Source organism: Triturus cristatus, chromosome 2_1 (assembly GCF_964204655.1).
Source record: "Triturus cristatus chromosome 2_1, aTriCri1.1, whole genome shotgun sequence".
NCBI lineage: Eukaryota > Metazoa > Chordata > Amphibia > Caudata > Salamandridae > Triturus > Triturus cristatus.
The window spans coordinates 1,017,920,663-1,017,944,362 of record NC_140581.1 but is presented as its reverse complement, the minus strand read 5'-3'; the positions used below and the strand labels follow the sequence as shown (position 1 = coordinate 1,017,944,362).

General features: G+C 42.0%; 1 protein-coding gene across 1 annotated transcript in view; it reads right to left on the bottom strand.

Annotated features, from left to right (window-relative positions):
* The window catches only part of MTAP (methylthioadenosine phosphorylase), a 392,892-nt gene that overhangs the window by 4,820 nt on the left and 364,372 nt on the right, over positions 1-23,700 (bottom strand). Inside the window, exon 7 of the mRNA XM_085634967.1 lies at positions 21,410-21,532. Coding sequence (XP_085491093.1) covers positions 21,410-21,532 — 123 coding nt within the window. The remainder of the gene's footprint in view (positions 1-21,409; positions 21,533-23,700) is intronic.

The following is a 23,700-nucleotide window of genomic DNA, read 5'->3' as shown; positions in this document are numbered from 1 at the left end:
AAAATGAATTCCACTTGATCCTGTACTTAGTACTGTTGATATTTTATATATGTGATTATATGAATGTACTTTTATGGTTATATATTTGTAACCCAAATAAAGTTATACTAGTACTACTACTGTGAATCAAACTTGAGTATGACCATCAGAAGTCTTTCGCTCCAGCATCTGCATAACCTCCTTCCTAATGTTTGCATTAGTTGTCTATCTAATGTGAAACACCGCTATGATCTTAATGTTGTTACTTCCTTTGACTGCAGCCTAAAGCTCTCAAGATTTCCCTAAATGTGCATCCAGTCATTACTCTACATTTAAAAACCCTGAGCAGATCTGTTCTCCTTGCTGAAACAATGGTCTAACAGTAGCCTATCAATGGACAGGCTATTCTCCTTGAGACAGAACAGTGCATGGTTGAAAACTCCCTTCTGAAGCATTACACTACTATAACATTTATGGACAACATTAAGATCCAAGGGAGAATGTTCAGTAGAATATTTATGCGCTCACAAGTGCCCGGATGCCTATAAACAAAACCTAATATATACATAATAGTGCAAAGAATGTTGTTTCTTTCTACAATCTGGCCTCCTTAAATTGCATACTGTCTCAGAAAGCATCCGCTATATTTCTTTCAAATCGCCCTCTCCTTCTCTTCCAACCTTCCCATGCATCCTCTATATGAGCACGACATTCTCGGAGTCTCATGCATATTCGCCAAATAAGCTTTAAAAAAATGTTTTTTTGTAAATTGCCCACTTCTCATTTCAAACATCACAACCTCTCCTTCCTTGAAAGTCATGCCCCCTGTAAGCCAACAATACATTAACCAATGACACTGGATTAACCAATAAACTTAGGTTCTGGAGCAGCGTACTGTCAGGTGTAAAGCGCTCCAATGCCTACTTTGGGGTAGTAAGCACTATATAAACACAATATAATACTTTTGCAAGTGAAATAGACTAAAGTTGTCTCCAAAGCCGCAGGGGATAAAGGATGTCTATCAATTCTACACATTTTTAAGTCCAATCCAGGATTTAATGAATTACCATATGCACGTGTGCAGAAGAAAAGAAGACTTCTCAAGTAATAACAGAATAAAAGTTCTCATAAAATGCTTCTAGCTATGGTCTCAGAACAGTAAGCGTCAAGAGTAGGAGAGACCACAGCATTACCAAAATGGGAAACCTATGCATTCCCTTTGAAGTTTGGGCGATTGATATCATATTGTTTTTCAATTTGAGCGGCCCAACAGCCATTTTCAGAGTATATCAGCCCCATATAAAGAAAATAGCAGACAACATCAACACTAGTTCGGACTCATTAATGACAAACACTGTATGCGTCCTCTTCTTAGATTCCATTTTCATTATTTTAGTTTGATGAGTATTAGTGATCAATCTTTTGATTTTATAATTATAAAATTCCCCTGGAGTAACATGCTATTTTTAACATATGTGAGAACTGCATGTTTGAAGCAAAGAATAGAAACTGCCAACCATTGTTTATTGTTGAAACATCAGCATTAGATTGTAAGGGATCGTTATAGAGCACACATACTGTCATTGGGTTTCTAGGCCATGGCAAAACAAAATCAGGCTGAGCGCCAGAGATAACGGGAAGTGAGCTTAGACTGGCTTCTAAAGAGTTGAGATTTAAGAGATATGTGGACTCAATTTAGAGTTGAGAGGAATGTTGTAGAATAATACCCTTGAACAGCTGCTGAAGAAGTAGCCGGATACAAGGGATGCCTCAAAAGAGCGCTGGATACAAAAGAGGTCCTCTCCCAGAGAGCAAGAGAATGGGGGCTAATACAACCTATCATAAAGAGAATAGAAGTTAAACAAGATAGACAATGAAGAGCCCTCAGCCAGGGCAGACCAAGACCATAAGGTGGTCCTGATACGAAATATCTAACAGTCTTTTGTGGCATATGGAGTTGGTGCATCAGATATTTAGAGATGGCAAGGTGCAGTGTGTTACAGGAGTCTTGAGTCCACAAGGGCAGTGGTTGCAGAGGTCTTGCCAAAAGACCGGATTTTCCTCAACAGATTACGCTGAAAAAGAAGAGTAGCCAAATTCACATAGAAAGATGGAAAATTAAGGGTGGAGTCTTACAACTCCATCTCAACGTACATTTAACCCATTTTGTTTTGCAATTCACAAAACAAGGTCAAGGATATGCCTAAAAAGCCACTTAAGGTGCAGGTTTCCAAGCTTACACATTGCATTTATCATGGGACTTTCTTAAGGCTGCCTATTTCCCCTGTGCAGAAATGTACACAGTATATTTTGTCGCAGTAGAAAGGTCAGCTGAATGGACAAATATACAAATGTTTTCTTTCGTGGAGAAAGCTCTTCCTGTACACCCCCAGAAAATCTGGGGCAAGAGTAAAATTCTGACCATTTCCAACATGGGAATGGGTTGATTGCAGTTGGGTAATTCCCACAAATTTACATGTTTGAGAGGGTTCACAAAGTTCCAAGGCAAACCATGCCTTATAATGCCTACTTTCCATTCCTTCATTTCGAATTTAAATCTGCAGTAGTAAATCGATTTATGCCTGCCAGGAATCCTTTTGTAAATTTCTGGCAAGCATAAATGTAAGTATCTTTAGCTGTAAAATATGTTTACGGCTGATAATATCTTTGTGAATCGACCCAATATTAGGCCACAGATACAATCCGTGGGCCAGGAGAGATCACCATTCAGATTCACCATCTAGTTCTTGATCACTTTATGCCAAGCAAAAACGGGATGCAGGCACCATCCATCGTCAAACTTAAGTTGTTGATTGGGGTGCAAACGTTACCAGAACTTACTCAGATAGTTATTCAGATAGAGGACTGCTGTGCATTGACAGGCTAAGAGCGACAGGTACATTAGCTACAAAGCGAGGACGGAAGCAAGAGAAATATATTGCCAATACCTGTAATTTGTGACCTGTTTATAAAATGTATAAACAAATGGGGGTAGCCAGCTTTGCATTCTTTTAACAGGAGAAGCATTTTCATTGCTTAGAAGTACTAAACTCACATTAAAGCATTAGAATGCAACAACATACTCTGGATCAATAAACGTGCCTCTATAAGTAAAAGATTTTGTGAGGAATTGCTAATTATCCATTTGTAGAACCTAAGCTGTGCTCTGGGAGATGCATCTCAACTCGTGATTTGTAATTTATATGCTTACATACAGCAATGTAAATGGCTATCTACCTACCAACGCATTTTCCCGTATTAAACACAGAATGGGTAAAAAAAACTTTGATACATCAGCCCCCTAGTTACATAGTCGGCAGTTATCTAAACATCAGGCACAGGTCTGCCCTTCCTGGACCTACAGCAAACATCTAGTTCAAAAATGTGTAATTGGCAATAAACACAGGCGTTTGAAGAACGTAGCAGAGGTAACCTCTTTTCTATCTGAAGAGTTTTCTAGCTTGCAGCAGCAAAGAGGCACGTGACAGATTTCTTAAATTTGGGCCAGACAAATGACATTCAACACACCTTTGGGCAGTAAAACATTACCAAATCTGAACATGGGATTATGAGCAAGGAGAGAACGAACATGTGTATTCTAGTGCAGCTACTAATGTGTGGGGAGAAGAGAAATACCGTTCATTCGCTGGAGCTGTAGATTTGCGAGCTTAAGTCTTATTGACTTATGCAAATACCTTATTTAGGAAAATATCTACTCTGTTTGAGAAGTTATCATGTCAGTTACTCCACTAAGCACTCTTAGTTAGCTATCCATTAAGTTGTGAAATTTAGGACTCATAGAAACCTAACCACAGCATGGGACAGATTGACCAGTTCTAATATATACATTTTGATGAATGTGTTTGGGCTTGTAATCAAGTAAGTACCAGACAACATTCATAGGATTCGAATGCAAGTTGCAATGTTTTACCTTACATTTCATAGTTTACATCACTTTTAATTGCGTTGTGGGTAAATGCGAGTGATATTTAAGTAAATATTACAGAGAGAAGTTACCTCAGCTCTTCCTTTTCAGAAGCGTACAGCTGCCCACGTACACTTTATCCACTAATTTTGACATTTAAGTACTGGAATGTATATACATGGCAAAAATGCAAGACCTGCACAAGTAAGTAAAGTGCTTATATTCTGTAAAGTGTGAATATTTTACTTGCACTGCGCTCACTTATATAGAACTGTAGTGCTACTCATTACACCACTTGTAAAAAAAAAAAAAAAAAAACGTTTATATGGAACAAATACAATACCCATAAAGGGATACAAAAGGCAACCCTCCCAACCTATAGCACGTAGCATACATATAATAAAGGACCTTATTAAGAGTCTGGCAGACAGGGTACTCCATCAGAAAAGTGGCTGATGTCAAACTAAAAGTGAATCATAGTCAATGGCACTCTAGATATGGTGGAGCGGTTATTCGCCACATTTAGACTTGGTACCAATTCCGCCAAACTCTAAGCAAGGCCCATTTTTAAAGAATCTTGCAACCTTAATCATAAACATCAAAGGATCTATGCCAATGGACTCCAACCTTTTTCTGTAATATTAGCTACTTATGTTCAATAAAACTCATCCCAAGCTACTAACAGTATCATGGGTGTTGCAATAGAGATCATACCAGATGAGATCACATTAGTGGTCCCCTTGTGCAGGATAACCAGAAGTGGTGACTTTGGTGCTTCAGCAGTTATATCCAAAAATTCTTCATCAATCTGGACTGCGTCAAAATGGGTAAAAAATAACAGCCATAGCTGCAATGTCCGCGGCACGCAAGTAACAACATTGATAACAAATCTCCCCAATGCAGCATGATTTCTCATTCAATTATCAGTTTTATATATATATTTTGAAAATATAAAAAAAATTCTGCAAACATCAGTTTACGAGTTCTGAAAATAAAAGTTTCAAATGGTGTATAGATTTAATAGTTAAGCGAAGCAAAGGCGTCTAATTTATTTGGCGTGCTGCACAAAGGGGAGCTACTTACATGTAGCTGGCGTGCAACCAGCAACTCATGAGATACTCGTTGGAGAAGCGTGCTCTAATCAGAAAGATTTAAGTAGCGCAAACCCAGCTGTTAAGCAATGGAGCCCCGTGTCTTTGTGGTGACTCGCTTACAGATCATATACCAGAAAGGGTTGTAAATTGATACCTTTTGTGCAAGTTTTATTAGTTTATATAAGCTTGGACAAGATGTATTACTGGAAGATTATTGTGTATTTTATCAAACCTTTACAGTACTCATAATTGGTTTATAGTCGCAATAAACTGAAAGTAGGTTGCCGACAATTTCTAATTTACCACTGATTTATTTAAACTGAACGAAGATAAGCAGGAGTCTTTAACAACACAAGAATCCGCGGGTCTCTAACAGTCTAACTGAGACACAAGAACAACAAACCAGCATGTTCAGACATACAGAGTCCTTAAATAAAGGACCAAGTCCCATCACCCACCGAGGTGGCATGCTTCATCATCTGGGACCTCCCTTAACTGCACCTGGTGCAGTTAAAGAGCTTCAACACCTTTATTTACTGTAACAAGGAGGAGCTCACAGATGTTTTATGATATAACAGGGAGGGTGTAAACTCTCCTAGTGACAAAAGCTGCCAATCGTGTGGTGAAACTAAGTGCAGTGTATGTGAAGAGGGTGTGATTTAAAATTGACTACCAGTAGAAAAATATTTTACTCAGTATCTAGTGGTGTCAAGATAAAATAAAAACCGCAGAAAATGGAGAAAAGCGTGTACACAAGAATTATAGGAACACGTCCTCAGTTGTTGAAGCTCTTTAACTGCACCAGGTGCAGTTAAGGGAGGTCCCAGATGATGAAGCATGCCACCTCGGTGGGTGATGGGACTTGGTCCTTTATTTAAGGACTCTGTATGTCTGAACATGCTGGTTTGTTGTTCTTGTGTCTCAGTTAGACTGTTAGAGACCCGCGGATTCTTGTGTTGTTAAAGTCTGAGTGATTTGGGGATTGGTCCACGCAGGTCTTTAAAATTTCCCTTTGACCCCCTAACTTATTGTTGTTTCAAGATAAGCAGGAGTCAACATAAAGTAACAAGAGATATGTACTGCAAACAACTCTTCCGTGAAGCTCCTTTGTCAGCGAAGACAATGTACTTTTGACAATTTGTTCCTTAGACTTCAACAGATATTTCCCTAAATAATAATTATTGTACTTAAATAGCACATTCTATCATTTGTCTGATCTCCTGGAGCTCATAACAGGCTTAATTATTGCCCAAATTAATAGTAAAACATTTAGCAACCTCGGAAGAATAAAAGGCCAAGTGGGCTCACCGGGATTCGGGTCCATGACAGTTGATTACAAGTTTAAGGACGAAAGGAAAGCAAATCAGGAGAATATAACATACAAGGAGTGCTAGCAAGTAATGGCAACAAAATACAAGGAGAAGCACAAAGGAAAGACAATGTAAAGGGAGGAATCAGGAGGATGATTGGGACCAGAGAAACCGAAGAAAGCAAGTAAGGGACAACAAAGTAAAAGTGACATCCAGTGACAGGGAAAGAAAAACTGAGGATAGAGAGGGAGCACAGGAGAGATAGTAGGTGGGATAGCGATAGTGAAGAGTCTGCACAGATGCCAAGAATAGAACGATAGCGAGAAATAGAGCCAAGAATACCGTGAACAAGAAGTTTATTTGATGATATTTTACGTGTGGCTAAATGGATCTACGGGCAGGGTGCAAACGAAGTGCTTAAGAAAGAGTTCTCCTGAAAGAGCCAAAGGACATTTAGAGAAAACAGCTGAAATAAATAATAGCACCATGAGCATGTTTAGACCAAACATGGCAAAATAAATGGTGCATGAATATAGGTAGGAGTTTGATTAGAAGGTTCAGATGCTAGAGGGGGGTATTCACAAAGGTAAACTTACCTGTGAGCAAATCTACACATGTAGGTTTACTCTTACACTTTTGAGTTACTTTACTACTTTTCAGCTATTCATCAATTACAAATGTAAAGTTATCCAAAAGTGTAGACTTACAAGTCCTCTTACCCTGAAACACGGAGTGGAATCAGAGCGCCATATACAACCATAAAGTTACTACTAGTAGTGACTTTAAGACCATCTTTGGCGTTTTGCGTACTTGGCGGAGACCTCTGCAATTGGGGTGGAGATCTCCCTGTGGTAACTGTGGTAAAGTATAGCAAAATAATAAAGTTCATTTAAGTTTTCAAAAAGTTGTATTTTAAATGTTAAAAAATGTTCGACATGTATTTTAAATGTAGAATATATTTAAAAAATATAACTGTACTATTGAGCAAAATCTTAATTCTATTTTCAATTAATTTAAGTATATTAGATTTGAAATTGTTTTAAAGATTTTTTTATTTATTAATACCCCCCAAAAGTAAAATGTTATAATTCTTTAATATGTATTAAAGGCTACTAAAAGTTATGTATAAAATTGACTTATTTTAAATTGAAAACACGTCATTACATTAGTTTTAAATAAAATATATATTTATGATTTATATATATTTTTGTAACGCTAAAGTAATGATATATATATTTAAATTAGATAATTTATTTTAACATTATTTCCTATGGGGTTTAATTTTAAATTCCTATCTCCCTTATTGTCTAAGGGCAGGTGTTGCAGTAACGGTGAGTGGCCATAGGTGGTGCTGGGCTTAATCCAGGTCCGTACTGGATAAATAATTACAACTGTTTTGGGTCTTTTTTGCTGTAGTAACTATAGGAGTGCAGTTTGTGAATATGAATGGGTTTACTCTTTTGGGGGATGGGGGCGGGGGGGTGTGAACCTCCCTAAATCCCTCCTTTTATTCGTAAATATTCCCCATTTTCCAGCAACCTTCCCCTGTCCCTCCTACATTTACTATTTACTACTAAGTACACCTATGTATGGGGAGATCTCCGCAGTCGGAATTGAGCGCTCCACATATAAAAGACAGGAGCGGCGGAGACCTCCGTGCGTAGATTAGCGAATGGCATTTTGTAGAACATTAATGGTACTGCTGTAGTACAACTAAGCGCACTTCAAAACACATATTGTGAATAGCACCCTAAGAGTGTACAGTTTTCTAAACCTGCCATTGTTTTTTTGCCAATCTCGGAAGAAACAGCATTGGAAGAATAGGTGCCACAAATAAGAAAGAAGACAAAAAGAAAGTGGTTCTGAGAATGGAACCAGATAGCTGGCAACAGTTGGTAATAATAGGAATGCAGATGAAAGGGATGAGTAGGAGAGTATAAGCAGGCACAGTTCAAGGCGAGCTGGAGCTAGATTATACCAGCATTTAGGTATCAAATACATTCAACTCCACTAAAGCAAGACACTGCAATAAAAGAAAGACTGGAATTTCTTGTGACCCAGAGCAAATGCGACTGCCACATACGTTTGTGGTAATTTCTTGCTCAACCTAGCTGGTAAACCACAATGTTGGTATTAGCTTAGAGCAAGCATGAGTTAACCGCAGCTCTAACCACTGTGCAGCTGTAAATACCAACCTGAAACACAACACTGCTTTTAAGACGACATCTTGATTTAGAATAAAAAATGAACACCATATTCTTGCATCTTGCTGCTATATTGATTTTATGAAATATTTAGTCTTCCACTATAATTGTTGCATTAATATTACACACCAATTATTAACAATAATGAGGATATCAGTAATCGCAGGATGTGATGTTACTTAGAATAAACATTTATTTTGAGGTTATAGTTCGTAGTTCACACTGACCAGATGTTAATATTGGATTACGCCGGGGTCATCAATGATGCATAATGTAAAACCGATTCATAAATAAAACATATGTATGTGTAAATTGTATGGACGCTGTGTGTTTTTCATGGCTTTAACTGTTCTGAATTTTGTTGCAATGAATCCTTCACTCCCATTACATTCTGCAGAGGTGGATTCTTGATCTCTTTCTAGCTACTAGGAAGGTTTGGGTAATCTTTGTCTGCTCCCTGCTACATGTCACCCTGAGATACCTTCAAAGTGCCAGAGAAGACTGGGTGATTGGGACATCCACCAACTACCCCCTAATGCCTGTGTGAGTTCAGCCCCACACTAGAGTCTATGAAGAGAATCCTGTGGCACCGGCTGTCTAATACTGATGACAGATGGAGAAAGGACAGCGCCACTGTAAGTAGTTGGTCAGAAATGTGTCAGAGATGGTTTTGAGGCAGATTACGGCAGCTCATGTGTTGTGTTGCTGAATGAAGCTCAGATGGGTTGAGGAGGCATGGCTTGCTGACAAGATTTTAGTCCAGAAAAGGGTTTTGGATATGTCCAGTAGGTAGTAAGGTGGCCACTGGCAATGACTGTCTTCTTTAAAAGATGGGTGACAATAGCTTGCAACAGTAGACGAAACATGTATTATTCAATGAGTACTCAATTAGCTTGGCACAGTTAAGACCAATTTTGATTGCATTCTGTCAGTGTCCAGAGATGTGCGCATTTAGGGCAGAGGCTGTGGGTAACGTGGCAGGATGGAACATTGTAGTCTGTGATAACCGCAGGGTGGCAGGCCTGTGGAGTCTGGCTTGAGACTTCACTTGGAGAGTCATGAATAAGGACAATTTTGATAGAGATATCCTTTTGGATGAGTTGGACAAGAGATTAGCCAGTGACCCTTTTTACCACTTCTATTAATGTATGAATTGCCACCTCCTAATTTTAAAGGAAGTAATTTACTGCAGGTGTTGCTCAGAGTAATCATTTTGTAACCCATAGAGTCTTCTAAACGTCATTCAAGCAACATGTTTCTCTGCTGTGCACCATCTGTGTTGTAGTTGGGTGTGCAGAATTATTTCTTATTCTATACAGCTCATTGTGTTTTTTTCAAAACGAAACCTAAAAAAGAAAAATAGAACATATGGGTAATCAATTTAGAGAACAAGTTAAATATGGATTAGGTTCCGTGGTTACCAAATTTTAATAAAAATGCAAGATACGGCAGTTGTAAAGGTGACAAGACATTGCTTCTTTCTTCTCTCGTCAGAAAGTTCACGTGTTTCTTAGGAAAGTAATTGTTCTCATGGTCCAATAGAGCAGGGACTTATCACTTATTTCTATGAACTATTTCAGTTCAGTTCCTGTTCATGGCCGATGTCCATCTGGTGGGTGTATCAAAGCTTCTATTAACTCACTACAGTCTGGGAGCAGGTGTCAATAGCTCTCGTCTTGCAGTATCATCAGTTCATCGTGGGCCCATTTATTCAAGTCTTACAACCAACACACATGATTGGGACCTGTTGGGTATTGCCATTACATGAAAAGTATTCAAAAGTCTAACCATATCCACAAATTTCTGTATAGCTTTTCTCCCTTCTATCAGTGGCTATAGGCCTAAGAGGCAAGACTTAACGAATTGAAGTAGTTTCATGCCCAGTATTTGAACCAATCATTCAGTAATCCTCCCCTAGTTCTCCCTAATAGTTGGCTACTCCCAAAACACACACATAAGCCTAGATTTTCTATGCACACATGTGAGGTGCCTTTCTGAGACTTTTCCAACTTGTAAGGTTGCGTTAGAAATTCAAATCCGGCAGTTCTCAGGACTATTTGATTCCATCTCATTCAATCAATCAATCAGGGTTATTGTAAGCGCACTACTCACCTGTGAGGGTCGCAAAGACTTGGGGGGGTGGGGGGTATGCAGCTACGTTCAGTCGAAAAGCAAGGTCTTGAGTGTCTTCTTGAAGATGTTCAGGGAGTGGGCACATCTGATGTGGATCAGGAGCTCGTTCCAGGTCTTGGCCACGATGTAGGAGAAGGCTCTTCCACCTGTTCTTGCTCTGCGGATGCATGGGGTTTCGGCGAGGGCAAGGTCGGCGGATCGTAGGTTTCTCTTGGGTAGGTGGAAGGAGATAGTTTCGTTGAGGTATTGGGGTTCGGTGTTGTGGGGGCATTTGTAGGCGTGGGTGAGTATCTTGAAAGTAAATCTCTTTTCAACGGGGATCCAGTGGAGGTTTCGTAGGTGTTGGGCGATGTGTTCGTGTCGGGGATGTCGAATAAGAGTCTGGCTGCGGTGTTCTGTATGGTCTGGAGCTTGCTGAGCAGGGACTTGTTGATCCCTACGTAGAGGGCGTTTCCGTAGTTGAGTCTGCTGGTTATGAGAGCGTGGGTGACGGTCTTTCTTGATTCAGGGGGGATCCATTTGAAGGTCTTTCGGCTGATGCGGAGGGTGTTGAAAAAGCTGGAGGCGATTGCGCTGACCTGTCGGGTCATGAAGAGGGAGAAGTCGAGTACGATGCCGAGGTTCTGGGTGTGCTCCGTGGGGGTGGGAGGGTTATCTAGGGCGTTGGGCCACCAGGTGATGTCCCATGTTGATGGGGAGGGTCTGAGAACGAGTACCTACATCTTCTCAGAGTTGAGCTTCAGGCAGCTGCTGCTCATCCAGGAAGCGACGTCCTTCATTCCTTCCTGGAAGATGATTCTGGTGGTGATGGGGTCCTTGGTGAGGGAGGGGATGAGCTGGGTGTCGACGGCGTAGGATACTATGCTGAGTCCACGCTGTCTGACGATGGCTGTGAGGGTGGCCATGTAGATGTTGAAGAGCGTGGGGCTGAGCGACGAACCTTGGAGTACTCCGCAGTTGATTTCCGTGGGGTCAGAGAGGAGGGTGGTATTCTGATTCTTTGGATTCTAGCTGAGGAACAAGCAGATCCAGTCGAGGGCGGTTCCTTGTATGCCGGCGTCATGGAGTCTAGTGGAGTCTAGTGGTGAGTGTGCGGTGGGAGATGCTGTTGAATGCTGCCGAGAGGTCCAGTAGGATCAGGGCCGCGGTGTGTTCTTGGTTGAGGAGGGTGAGGATGTTGTCTGTGGCGGCGAGTAGGGCGGTCTTGGTGTTGTAGTTGCTGCGGAATCCGGATTGGGAAGGGTCGAGGATTGAGTTTTCTTCGATGAATTTTGTTGGTTGTGCATTGACAGTCTTCTCAGTGAATTTGGCAGTGAAGGGGAGGAGGGAGATGGGACGGTAGTTCTTGAGATATGTGGGATCAGCTATGGGCTTCTTGAGCAGGGGTCTGACCTCTGCACATTTCTAGTCGTCGGGACAGATGCCGGTCTTGAAGGTGGCGTTGATGGTGCGTCGCAGTGTTGGAGCGATGGCGGCTCTGTGGAAGATGTGCGGCAAGCAGAGGTCTGTGGTGGCCCCTGAGTGGATGCCTTTCATGGATGAAGTGGTGTCTTCGGTGGTGACTGGGGTCCAGGAGGAGATGGTGGGCAGGCTGGCGTTGCTGGAGAGGGAGGTGGTTTCGGAGTCGGGTGTCTGGTCGATGAAGTTGTCATAGAGGCCCTTGATTTTCAGGTGGAAGTAGGAGCCAAGCTTGTTGCAGAGGTCCTGTGATGGGGTGATGTCTGTGGTTTTGCTGGGGGGCTTGGTAAATTCCTGGATGATGCTGAAGAGTCCTTTGGAGTAGCTGGAGTTGGTGAGGATTTTGTTTTGAATGAAGGCCCTTTTGGTGGATCTAATGCTTTGGTGGTATTCTGTCATGGCGCTCTTGTAGGCGGTGCGGTCTTCTGACGTTTTGCTGTTTCTCCAGTTCTTCTCGAGAAGTCTGCAGATGCGTCTGGATTCTTGGAGGTCAGCGGTGAACCAGGTGGCCTTCCTGGGGCACAGTGTCGGGGTGAAGTTCTTTGGCTGCGACTTTGGTGTGGTAGGGGTGTCGTAGTTGAGGGTGGTGATAAGCTGCTCCTCTGTGACTTTGCTCCAGTTTCTTCATGGAGGGCGAGGTGCAGGTTTGGGCGGCGTGGGTTTGTTGATGAGGAAGTGTACGCAGTGGTGGTATGTCCAAGGGGGTTGCATGGTGTAGCTGAAGCTGAGGTTGTTCCCGCTTGCGAAGATGGGTGTGTCCTGCCTTGTGGGTAGGGGTGGTGATGAGCTGTTTCAGTCTGACATTGGCGAGGTTGTCCAGGAGGGTGGCGGAGTTGGGGTCGCTGGGGTCGTCGAGGTGAAAGTTCAGATCTCCGATGAGTATGTAGTTCGTGGAGGTGATGGCCGATGAGGTCAGCAATGGTAGTGGTGAACGGGGTGCGGGGTCAGGAGGGTCTGTAAGTGAGGGTGCCGCGAAGTGTGTTTCTAGGGCTGGTCTGGAAGTCAAGGCGTTCGGTTGTCGAGAAGGAGTCGCTCGTGGTGGAGGTGGAAAGTCGGAGGGAGCTCTTGTGTGCGATGGTGAGTCCTCCTCCTGGGCGGTTGGGTCAGTCCATCCTCTGGATCTTGTATCCGTCAGGAATGGCGGTGGTGATATTGGGGCGGCGGAGGCGTTTGTCCAGGTTTCTGTAAAGAAGGTGAAGTCTGGCGAGAGGGTGTCGAGGAGGTCCCAGATCTCTACAGGGTGTTGTACAGGGAGCGTACATTGAGGAGGATGCCCTTCAGGGCTTTGGTGTTGTCGGCGTCCGACTTGTGGGTGGTAAGCGTAGGGTGGTGAAGGTTTGGCAGCAGTGACGGCAGGAGACCTGGCCATGGGTGGTGTTCGGCGTAGACAGCTGGCAGCTGTTGTTCCTTTAGGAGTCGAGTGCGAGCAGGGCAGCTCTGTCGTAGCGGTGGGAGGACAGTGATCTAGGGTCCCTGGCGCTGGCCGCCGATGGGCTTGCCTTTGGCAGGGGGGAGGGAGGGATGCACAGCTGGGAGGCGGGAGCGGGAAAACTGGCAGGGGGAGGGGCAGTGGGGCAGCAGGAGGGAATACCAGGCATGCAAAAGGGATGAGAGCAACCAGCAAGCAGGGAGAGAGGCACAACAAATTTAAGGCATAATACAAGGACAATAACAATAACAAAAATGAAGGCACAATACTAGAACAATAACAAGAATGAAAGCACAATACCAGAACACAGACTGGTCTGAAACAAAAAACGGGCATGAGCAGTGATGCATCTACATTCTAAACTTGAGAGCTCTGCTTGCAGCGGAAATCTAGAAATGCTGCCCATTCTGAAAGGAAGTCAGCCCGGAGACTCCAAAGCCAGGTAGTGAGAACTGTCTCAGTCTACAATGTAAAATGTATTTTCATAGAAGCCTCTGTGGCACAAGTGTCTGGGAGAGCAATGTTTCAGTTAAGAAAAGGAAAGCCAATGTCTTGCCTTCAATTAACTCACATAACTATAAGGCACACCACAGCAACAGATACTCATCTTTAGACATACACTGGAGGGAGGGTAAGTCAGATGAAAGGTTACAATCGATTTTTTGGTATCACAACTTTGGATAAGTGAGCAGAAACACTCACAAAAGAAGGAAAATGTGCCTAAAAGCCCAAGGTGTGGACTTTGGCAACACCATCATTGCTGATTTGCCGCAAACCTCCTTCAACCCATCAAATGCTATTTTACACTCCACTACCAGTCTCTTATTCTCAAACAGAAAGGTCTACTCTATTGCTGTAAACAATAATCACATTTAAATTTGAATGTCTAACCTACTAAGTCCTGCATCTAAATACGCATTCATTCTCGGACAATATACTCAGACCTTGGTTGGGCAGGCAAAGAGGTCTTAGAATTTGTTTGCATTTAGAGGTTAATGTGTTCAGAACACCACATGCCCAACACCAATATTTATCAGTGACTGTTTTTCAGCAGATTTAAGGTCTAAGTGTTTGTTTGTGTCATTGAGAAGACACTTAAAAGCTCACTTGTTTTGGTCATTCAAGAAACACAGATATACTTCGTTATTATGCCTAACCCTGTACCTTACATTTTCATAGCTATTGTTAAATGCAAACCCTGTCCAGATATAAAGAAATACCCACTAATGCATAAAACTGTTAACTAAATAAACAAGAAAAAAATAATATTCTGGTTTAGATTTGATGATGGCCCTGCTGTTTCATTCCATGACACACTGTTTACAGACTCTGCATAGGACCAACAAAAGCCTTATATGGTGCCCCTATAAATGCTTTGTTTATTTAATGTCAAACCACAGCATGATGTGAAGACAGCTAGATCTATATCTTGCCATCAGCACTGGCATTTTCTCTCTCCCCAAATCGTTAACATGTCAAACATTATGTCTAGAAAAAGATACTGCATTTTGTCTAAAGCATATCATGCTGAGATAAATTATGTATGTATATATGTGGCAAGTATGTAGTGTGAACCAAGCTGAAAGGCAGTGAAGACAGTCAATTTGTGATAGAAAGGGTCGAAGATTTGTTGACTGTTATTGCATCACCATGTAGTGCTCTTTAAAGAGGCAATTCTTCAGCTCTTTCCTAAATTGGAGAAGTATTTTTTTTGTTGAGAGGTTTATATAGCACAAACTAGACCTGAAGGTATCAGAGCGCTTTACATGAGCACCAGTTGCGTTACAGACGCCACATTCATCTTTAGGTCTCGCCTGGCGTAGGCTGCACACATGCGCAGTCTCGCTGACGAGATTTAATGACTTTGGTTATTTTCTGTAAAGGGCATTAAGCCCCGCCCCTCTTTTTTATTGGCCAACGTCACCGTTTAAGCTAAACGGTGGCCAGCCATTCGAAAAGAGGTGTTTGTGACGTTTTTGCTTGGATATTTGGGCCATCCCATTTGGACGGGCTCGTCTGCCTTCCGTGCGTCATGAAAGCTTTCTTATCTTTATGGGGCCATGTGTTTCAAACACATGGCCCCATAAAGACAAGAAAGCTTTCACGACGGACGAAAGTGAAAGCGGGGGGACAGTCATTTGTTAACTGAGGCAAACGGGGGCACTTTAACAAACGAAAACGTGTTGTTGCTAACAAGAAGGTGTAAACACTCACTCATTTACAATGCATCCTAAATAACCTTCGGCAGTTAGCACCTGCGCGCTGGTGTCTTGTCCCTCGAAGAGGGCTTCAAACAAAGTCCATTGAAGCTTTGATGTAGGGTAGGTGTGAGGGTGGCAGCCCAGCTCTGTCCACCACATAGGTTTGAGAGTGAAGCCTAAAGGACTCCAAACTGCAGAGAGAAGGGAGACAAAGGAGTCTGACTGCCCTAAACGTGATACTCACCACCCTCTTAGCGGGTAAAGGCAGCGGCACTGCACCCTACGTGGGTTGTTGAAGCCAAAGGTGACCAGTCGGCCTGATCCCTGCGCACACAAGGTGCTCGGGAGGGAGGGACTGAGGGCCCGCAGGAGGCAACACGCCGTGGTGAGGAAACAGCCCGGATGGCTCTCGGGGGTAAAAAGCACCTCTGGAGCTGCTGCGCAGAGTATGAGACCTGCAAGACCTAGGGCGTCTTAATGAAGAGACTACTTACCAGCGCAATTACAGATCATAAGGGTCACCAATGATTCCCTGATGCCTCAGGCCCGGGAACAGGTAAAATCAGACAGAAAACAATCAGGGATCCCTTTCTTAGGACATACATCAGCCATAATTCTGTGCCAAGGAACGTGCAATGTCCAGGACACTATAGCCAATGATAGCACTGGCAACTATTTTGACAGCCAATACCAAGCTGTGGTACAGTCTCCGAGGCTTAACCGCCAATGAACAAGGAGAACTCCATAGTTAATAGAAAGAAAAGCATTGTACTGACTAATCCACTATCTTCAATCTTTTCCACTCACAGAGGAAAATGTGTCCTCCTACGGGGTTGGTCTAAGCAGCTTGGTACTGCATGCTCTGTAGTTGCTGTAATCATGGGACTGAAGACTACAGTAAACAAAGAAATGACTGCGAGGATTTTCAGTCTCACGTGTGCGGCACGGGGGCCAGTTAGTCAATCTAGTACATGGGTACGAGCAAACATTTTCCCAGGGGCCAAAACGTTTGGTCTGCGGTGTGACCGTTCGCTGCATTGATGCCAGCAGGATGGTGGTTGGGGAGGAGGGGTAAAGCAAAGCTTGCACATCTAGTGGCTCAATTGTAAAATGTGAAACCAGAAAACCCAGAATCAATCCCGGCTTTACCACTTGACCAAATTGTATGATCCTGGGTAATTGTTCTATTTCACTTTCCCTCCTTTTATTTCATTATCACATATAATAGGACCTTAAATGCATGACGTTGAGATGTGCACTGTACGAAACCTTTTCTTGGGTTGATTTAATTTCAAGGGGGGCTCCAATACTGGATCTTGCAAATGGGATGCATGTGTATCAAGTAAATGGTGACATGTTACACATTGAGGCATTCAATTTCAACTGACACTTCAGCATATTGCATCTTTTTTTTAAATAGATGTCACTGTAACTATCCTACTACGTTTGGGGAGGATTGGAACAGAAGAATCCCAAAGGTGGAGCAGGTCACTGTCCAGGGGTGTCTGCTGTCTTTCCTTGCCAACAGCAGAAAAACAAGCATTGAAAATGCAATAGGTCTCACCTTTGATTAAGTTAAAGCCATTTGCTTTGCTAATGGTATTGTATAGCAAAGCAAATGGCCTACACTTAATGAAAGGCAAGGCCTATTGCATATTTTGCTATTGGCATTGTAAATGACAGTGCCTTTCATTTATTTGTTTTGAAAACCTGTAAGCGGTGCGTAAACACACACTTTGCACTTATAGTCTTTGCTTACGAGAAGCAAGGCTGGCAGTAAAAGAGGCGCAGTTACTGCCAGCCTTGCTTCTCGTAAGCAACGACTATACTTACAAAGTGCGTGTTTACGCACCGCTTGCAGGTTTTCAAAACGCATAAATAAAAGGCATTGTCATTTACAATGCCAATAGCTCAAACTTATGCAAAGGCGAGACCTATTACATTGCAAATGCTTGTTTTTGTAAGGCACTGAGAGATTAAGTGATTTGCCCAGAATCACAGGATGTTGAGAGTCCCTGCTGAGACTCAAACCCAGTTCCCCAGTTCCGAGGTTGAACACTCTAGCTGTTAAGACACATCCTCTCCATTGATTGGAACAGATCCAATGGATATTGGGATATCACTCCAGATGGTGGGTGCATAGATAGAGAAGGCCTATGCCAGTTTTGTTTTCTATTTCACACTTTATCATCTCTAGTGTGCTGGGTGTGGATACAGCCACTGGAGATTGTGAGCTTGTCAGTCAGGTAGACAGGGGTACCAGTTGTGATGGCTTTGTAGATGATGGAGAAGGTTTTGTAGATGTTGCAACCATGACGATGGTGATGTGGTCATATTTATTATGGCCCTTAATGAGGTGTGCTGCAGCATGTAAGACATATTTAGGGGGAACCATTGTGAAGTTTGGGAGGCTGTACAGACAGGTGCTGCCACTATCCAGATGAAAGAGTATGAGGAGTGCACTAAAGTTGCTTTCCAAAAGAAATGGTTTCATTGTCTTAGGAAGAGATAGGTATTTGGTTTTCTAACTCTCTTTCTAGCTTGGTTAAATTCAATATGAGAGAAGGCCTTAATCAACTAGATAAGCTTCTTTATTCCTGGAATCCCCTCTTCTTATCTTGGTGGTGATGCCTTGATTCCATAAAAATGATGGTTAATCCTATCTTGTTTTATATTTTTTCTATGATTCCATTCCATATTCCGTCCATTTATTTTAAGAAAATAGACTCTCTTCTTTCTGAATTTTTCTGGAATAATAGGAAATCTAGATTGTCCTCATCACATCTTCAGAAACCCAAATCTATTGGTGGAGTCAATTTTCCTGTCTTTCTGGTTTATCATAAAGCTTTTTGCCTTTGGCAGGCTTCTAAATAGATTCCTTTGGACCACTCCCCTTTTGCACCTCTACGGCTTGCTATTGAGCATGCATTAATTGCACCTTTTTCTAGGAAAGAGGTTCTTGCCTTTAACTCTAAGAATACTATTACTTCTCTTCCACTTTTTAAACATACATGTTCACTATTGCGTCCTCTTTGTCAGTCAAAGGCCACGTCTAGGGACTCATTCCTCAGTCTCCTCTCTGGTATAACCGCTTTATTACTATTAATAGTAGATCTATTTATTGGAAATCTTGGCGACTTAAAGGTATGATTTGGGTTCGGGATTTTTTTGATAGTATGGGTCCTTGCACTTTTCCACATTTTCAGACTACCTTTCAGTGTCCTCGCTCATTTTGCCTGACATTCTCGCTTCTCAGGGGCATTATTGTAGATGTCTTTTATTTCTTTTCCTCTCCTGAAACGATTTCTACTGATGATTCACTCCTCCGTCTCCTTGCATCTTTTCTCCATCTCCTTGCATCTTTCCCCAAACCATCGTTAATTTATCAATTTTTCTTTGCTCCTGATCGTGTTAAAATTAAGATAGTGCTTTCCCGGGAGGCAGGCTTGGGGGGTGTTTGGAGAATCAATTTCTGGAACAGACTCTCGGCTCGTTCGTTAAAACATTTCAGATCTGCATCTACCATTCAATCTATCATAGATTGTTTTTCACACCTGTATCTATAGCTCATTTTGCCCAAACTAATGACAGAAATTGTTGGTCATGTAGTTCCCGCTTTGCGGACTTGGCGCATCTCATTTTCCTTTGTCCGGATGTTGCATGCTTCTGGAATAAGGTTTGGTCCATTATTTCACATATTTTCAATCTACAGGTTCCTTTGTCAAATGGTATTCTTTTTATAGGAAGTTTATCAGAGACGTTGGATTTAACTTCATGTGACACTGCTTTATTTGACCTTATGCTGGCTTTTGCCTTTCAACAGATTACACTGAACTAGAAATGTTTCTCTAATCTTTTGTTTAAGGCTTGGTGGAATAATGTATGTCACTATCATAGATTGGACATTGCTTTTGCCTCTTCTTGTACACCATCTGTTAGTAGAGATTTATTTTGGTTACCATTAACTAATTAATTGAATAATTTTGAAGAAATGCAGTTACTCCATACACGCTCTGAAAATTTTAAATCTCCATGACTTGATATCTTTTTTTTCTGTTCTTTTCCTAAATGGTTGTATTGCCTTTTATCATTATTTGTTATTAGATATTATTACGTATTGACACTCGGTCTTCAGCTGTAACCTTTATGTTTTGTTTCCCCCCCTTTTTCCCCTCCTTTCCACCCTTTCATAGTGTTAAAATGGTAAACAGCTTTCTTCTCTACCATATTGCTTATTTGCTCATGCATTTTGTGTTTGTTATGTTATGTTTATTTTTTCTTGCCTCCCCTTTGTTATTCTTTATCTTCAATAAAGCTTATTAAACATATAAAAAAGAAAAACAGAATTTGGGACTCTGGAGCAATGAAATAAGATTTGTGCCAGCCTCCATACAGTCAATTCTCTCTAGATAATGTCAAAAAAATATTGCCTACTATGCTTGTATTGCGTTTAGTTAAACAATTAATGAAATGTATGCAATATCTCCTCCATGTTTAAAGTTTCCTCACTATTTATTGTTTAGTGGGCTATTTTAAGTGTACTATCAAATGGAGGTTATAATTCCTGAAGCCACTGTTATATGAATGGTGTGTGGAAGAATTAGAAAAAATCGATTAATAAGCAAAAGCTGCTGAGAGAAATTGTCAGACACAATTTTACTAAAGAAGTAAAACATCTTATCAAAGCCGTAGGAATCTTATTGGTAAAAACTGTCCCAGTGAAGCATATTTCTTTAGGGGAATTGGGACAAAAGTGATGCTGGGGAGAGAACCACTGCCTGCTGTCACTGATGTCCTCTCAAAAACGACAGATTTTTTTGAAAGGAGCACCTGTCACTTTTAAGCACAAGGGCTGCTTAACCCCTTCAGTGCCACGCCCTTTCCCCCTCCTGTGCCGGGCGTTACATTAGCGGGCGGGGTTCATGACGAGATAGTCTCGTCATGGGCACAGCGCAACCGTGCTCCATGACGAGACCATCTCGTCATGGGCACTGAAGAGGTTAAAAACATATGTTTCCAGCTTGGGAATGCAAGGGGTCGGAAGGTCTGCGGTTCCTTGGAAAACTCTATCCCTGATGTACAGCATATCACAGAGGGTCACAAACTGCGACCTGCCTGATAAATATTCTTTAGGCGGGTTGTTTTGAGACTCCCTAAAAGAATGTACAATTTGTGATGTGACCTATTGATATATAGGCTTCATCGCAAATTGCATTCCCATTTCCATGGTTTGCAAATGAAACTAGTACATCAATTCCATTAAAATGATCCCATGTGCAGACTACTTGGGGGCGGGGTGGGGAGTTGGTCGGTTCGGAAAAACAAAGTTTGAAAAGAGATTTTACTTTGGGAAAGAGGTGAAATATTTATATCCTTGAAGAAAAGGTGCCAACATTACTGTAACTGAACTCTGACTTACTGAGAGCACACCTTGGACCATAACGATGAAGACAAGAAAACTGTTCCTTTCCTGAAATGTACTAGGATCAATGTAGTTCAATGTGTGCTTCTCTAGTGATATAATTTCAATTCACAGGTCTGTGTGGTAATTGTCTGGAAGATGTTAGTCAGAGATTTGAGGAAATCTGAAAAGAACACCCCTCATCTTGTCATAGAACAGTTTACTGTAAATGCACTGTCCTTGTGAACTTGAGTGAACGCTCAGCAGATACTCACTTTCATACTGTGCACTGTTTCCTCCCAGTCCATCGATGCTATTTGAGGTATTGCAGTAAGAAGTATACTCGTTGCTTTATTTGCATTTTCCTTCAGAGTCTTTAACACCTTGTCCACGGAAACCTGAAACCACAATCAGGAGATTAAGAATATTTTCAGAGCAAGACTTCAAACGACCGGATATACAATTATTTTCTTTCATAAATACACGCAGGTCTGTAAACATGTGAAAGTTTGTGACCCTTGTATCCGATCTTAGCTGTCATTCAGCTATTTTATATTTAAGGAATGAATAGGTACATGGGTACTAGAGAAGGGAGTAGCAAGTTAAGTACCAAACAGCTACCTCCTTGGTTTTTGCAGCTGTTACTCAGAAGTGTTTTGGGGGCTGCTCAGTAGGGCCCTTGAATGGACTGCCTGCTCATATTGGGCAGGGCAAGAAGGCTGGCGGAGGTCAAAGGGATCTCTGTGGGTAAATGCTCCTTTCACCAGGACAGGAGTCGCCATTGTGGATTAATCTACCCAACCTTAAGGCAAATCACTGCCAAGCTCATGGCAAACAGTCAACAAGTGTCAGTCGCAATGAAAGCTTTTCCATATAAAAAGACTGTCAAATCCAAAGATTAAATACACAAAAACTAAGCAATGAATCAGCACTATTAATTTCTTCTAGCAAAGGTAAAAGAAACAGTCATGACACTTTTTTGAGATTTTTACTGAAACTCCTCAAGATTAACATATGTGACTGGAGGCATTTGTCCCACTATCACAGACACTCTGCATCGACCACTGATGTTGTCTTTATTACTGCTGTCAAGGAACGTTAAAAAAAGAAAAAGACATCATCCCTTCATACCTGTAAAGGAGAGTTCAGGGAAGGAACAAATAAGGCATGAGAGGGTATGTAGAAACAAGCATTTGCAATGCAATCGGTCTCGGCGTTGGGACCTTACAAGTATTTATACATGCAGCACATTATCCATGGGGCTTGGGGTGAAAAGTTTTAAAGCGCTGCAGGCGTGTAAACAGTTTCTATGAGCTCACACTTGGCACACCAAAGCGCCTTCCATAGTCAAGCACATTATTTTAGAAATTAAGTACTGCTTTGCAGCCACTTGCCCAGCAGCCACCAGAGTCCAGGGGTCTAGTAGGCATCACTTGTCATGCAGCTTGCCAGTGCCTTTGAGCCCCCCAGGTCCTGGAGATCTTGCCCGACACGGCTCATTAGGGTGATGGGTTTGTGCAACTGATGCCTACTCGACATACATGTCAGCAGATCCGATTTAGACGGGAGACTCACAATTTATGAAGCCAAAAATTGCTTTATTTGAGCTGTTTTCTGCCTAAAATTGCTTCTGCTTCAATAGAAGTCAGTGGGAAAAATACATTCCCCAATTTCTTTTTTAAATCTCTCACTTTCCTGTTCTAAACTGTTGGCATACAGGGTGTATGTTTGCCATTTTAACTTGTTTGGCAATGAGCGCAATATGTCATTACATAGTGAGTAATTTCATGTTTTCACTTTCATTCCCGATAAAGTGTTATACACAAGCCCGAACATCAAGTAAGAATAGCCTGGAAGGTATAGATTGTGAAAGAGACATGTTCTGCTTACAGAGAGTTCAATGTATTTGTTATTCGATGGTTACGACGTTTATTATGCAATGTTTTAATGTTTTTACTTACACATATCAACCTGCAGCAGTGGGGAAAGCACCTTCAATAGCGTAACCAAACATCATGGGGTTTCCTGGAATTTCTTTAGCATATCGAGACAGTGTTTCAGTTTTGGTAAAGTCAACAGGTCTCAGAATTGTATTGTGCTAATGGTTTTTAGCGATGGGTCACCTTTAGCGATGCTGTACAGCCATGACACGTCCACCTGCCTTATTTTATTGGCATGATATCGATCTTCTATTTACGGACTCTATCTAATACACCACGGTGGACGGCTGCACTCCCAGCACATGGGATGCATAGAGAAGAGAAGGTTGGCACAGTGATGAGGCGTATGCAGCGTGCACAGAGGCAGCTGAGTAAGGAAGAAACAGAGAGGGCATTGGATGAAAAATAAATGAGAACTGAGAATAGAGGAACGGAGTTGAGACACGAATACGGAACACTAACAGGCGATCCGGATTGTAAAGTACAGAAAAGAGCCAATAAATGATGGATGGATGGATGGATGGCTGGATGGATGGATGGATGGACAGACGGAGACATCAATATGTGAGGAAAATACAGTTATGGGCCTATAGGTGCGTAGGGGAGGGAAACTCTATATTGTGCTT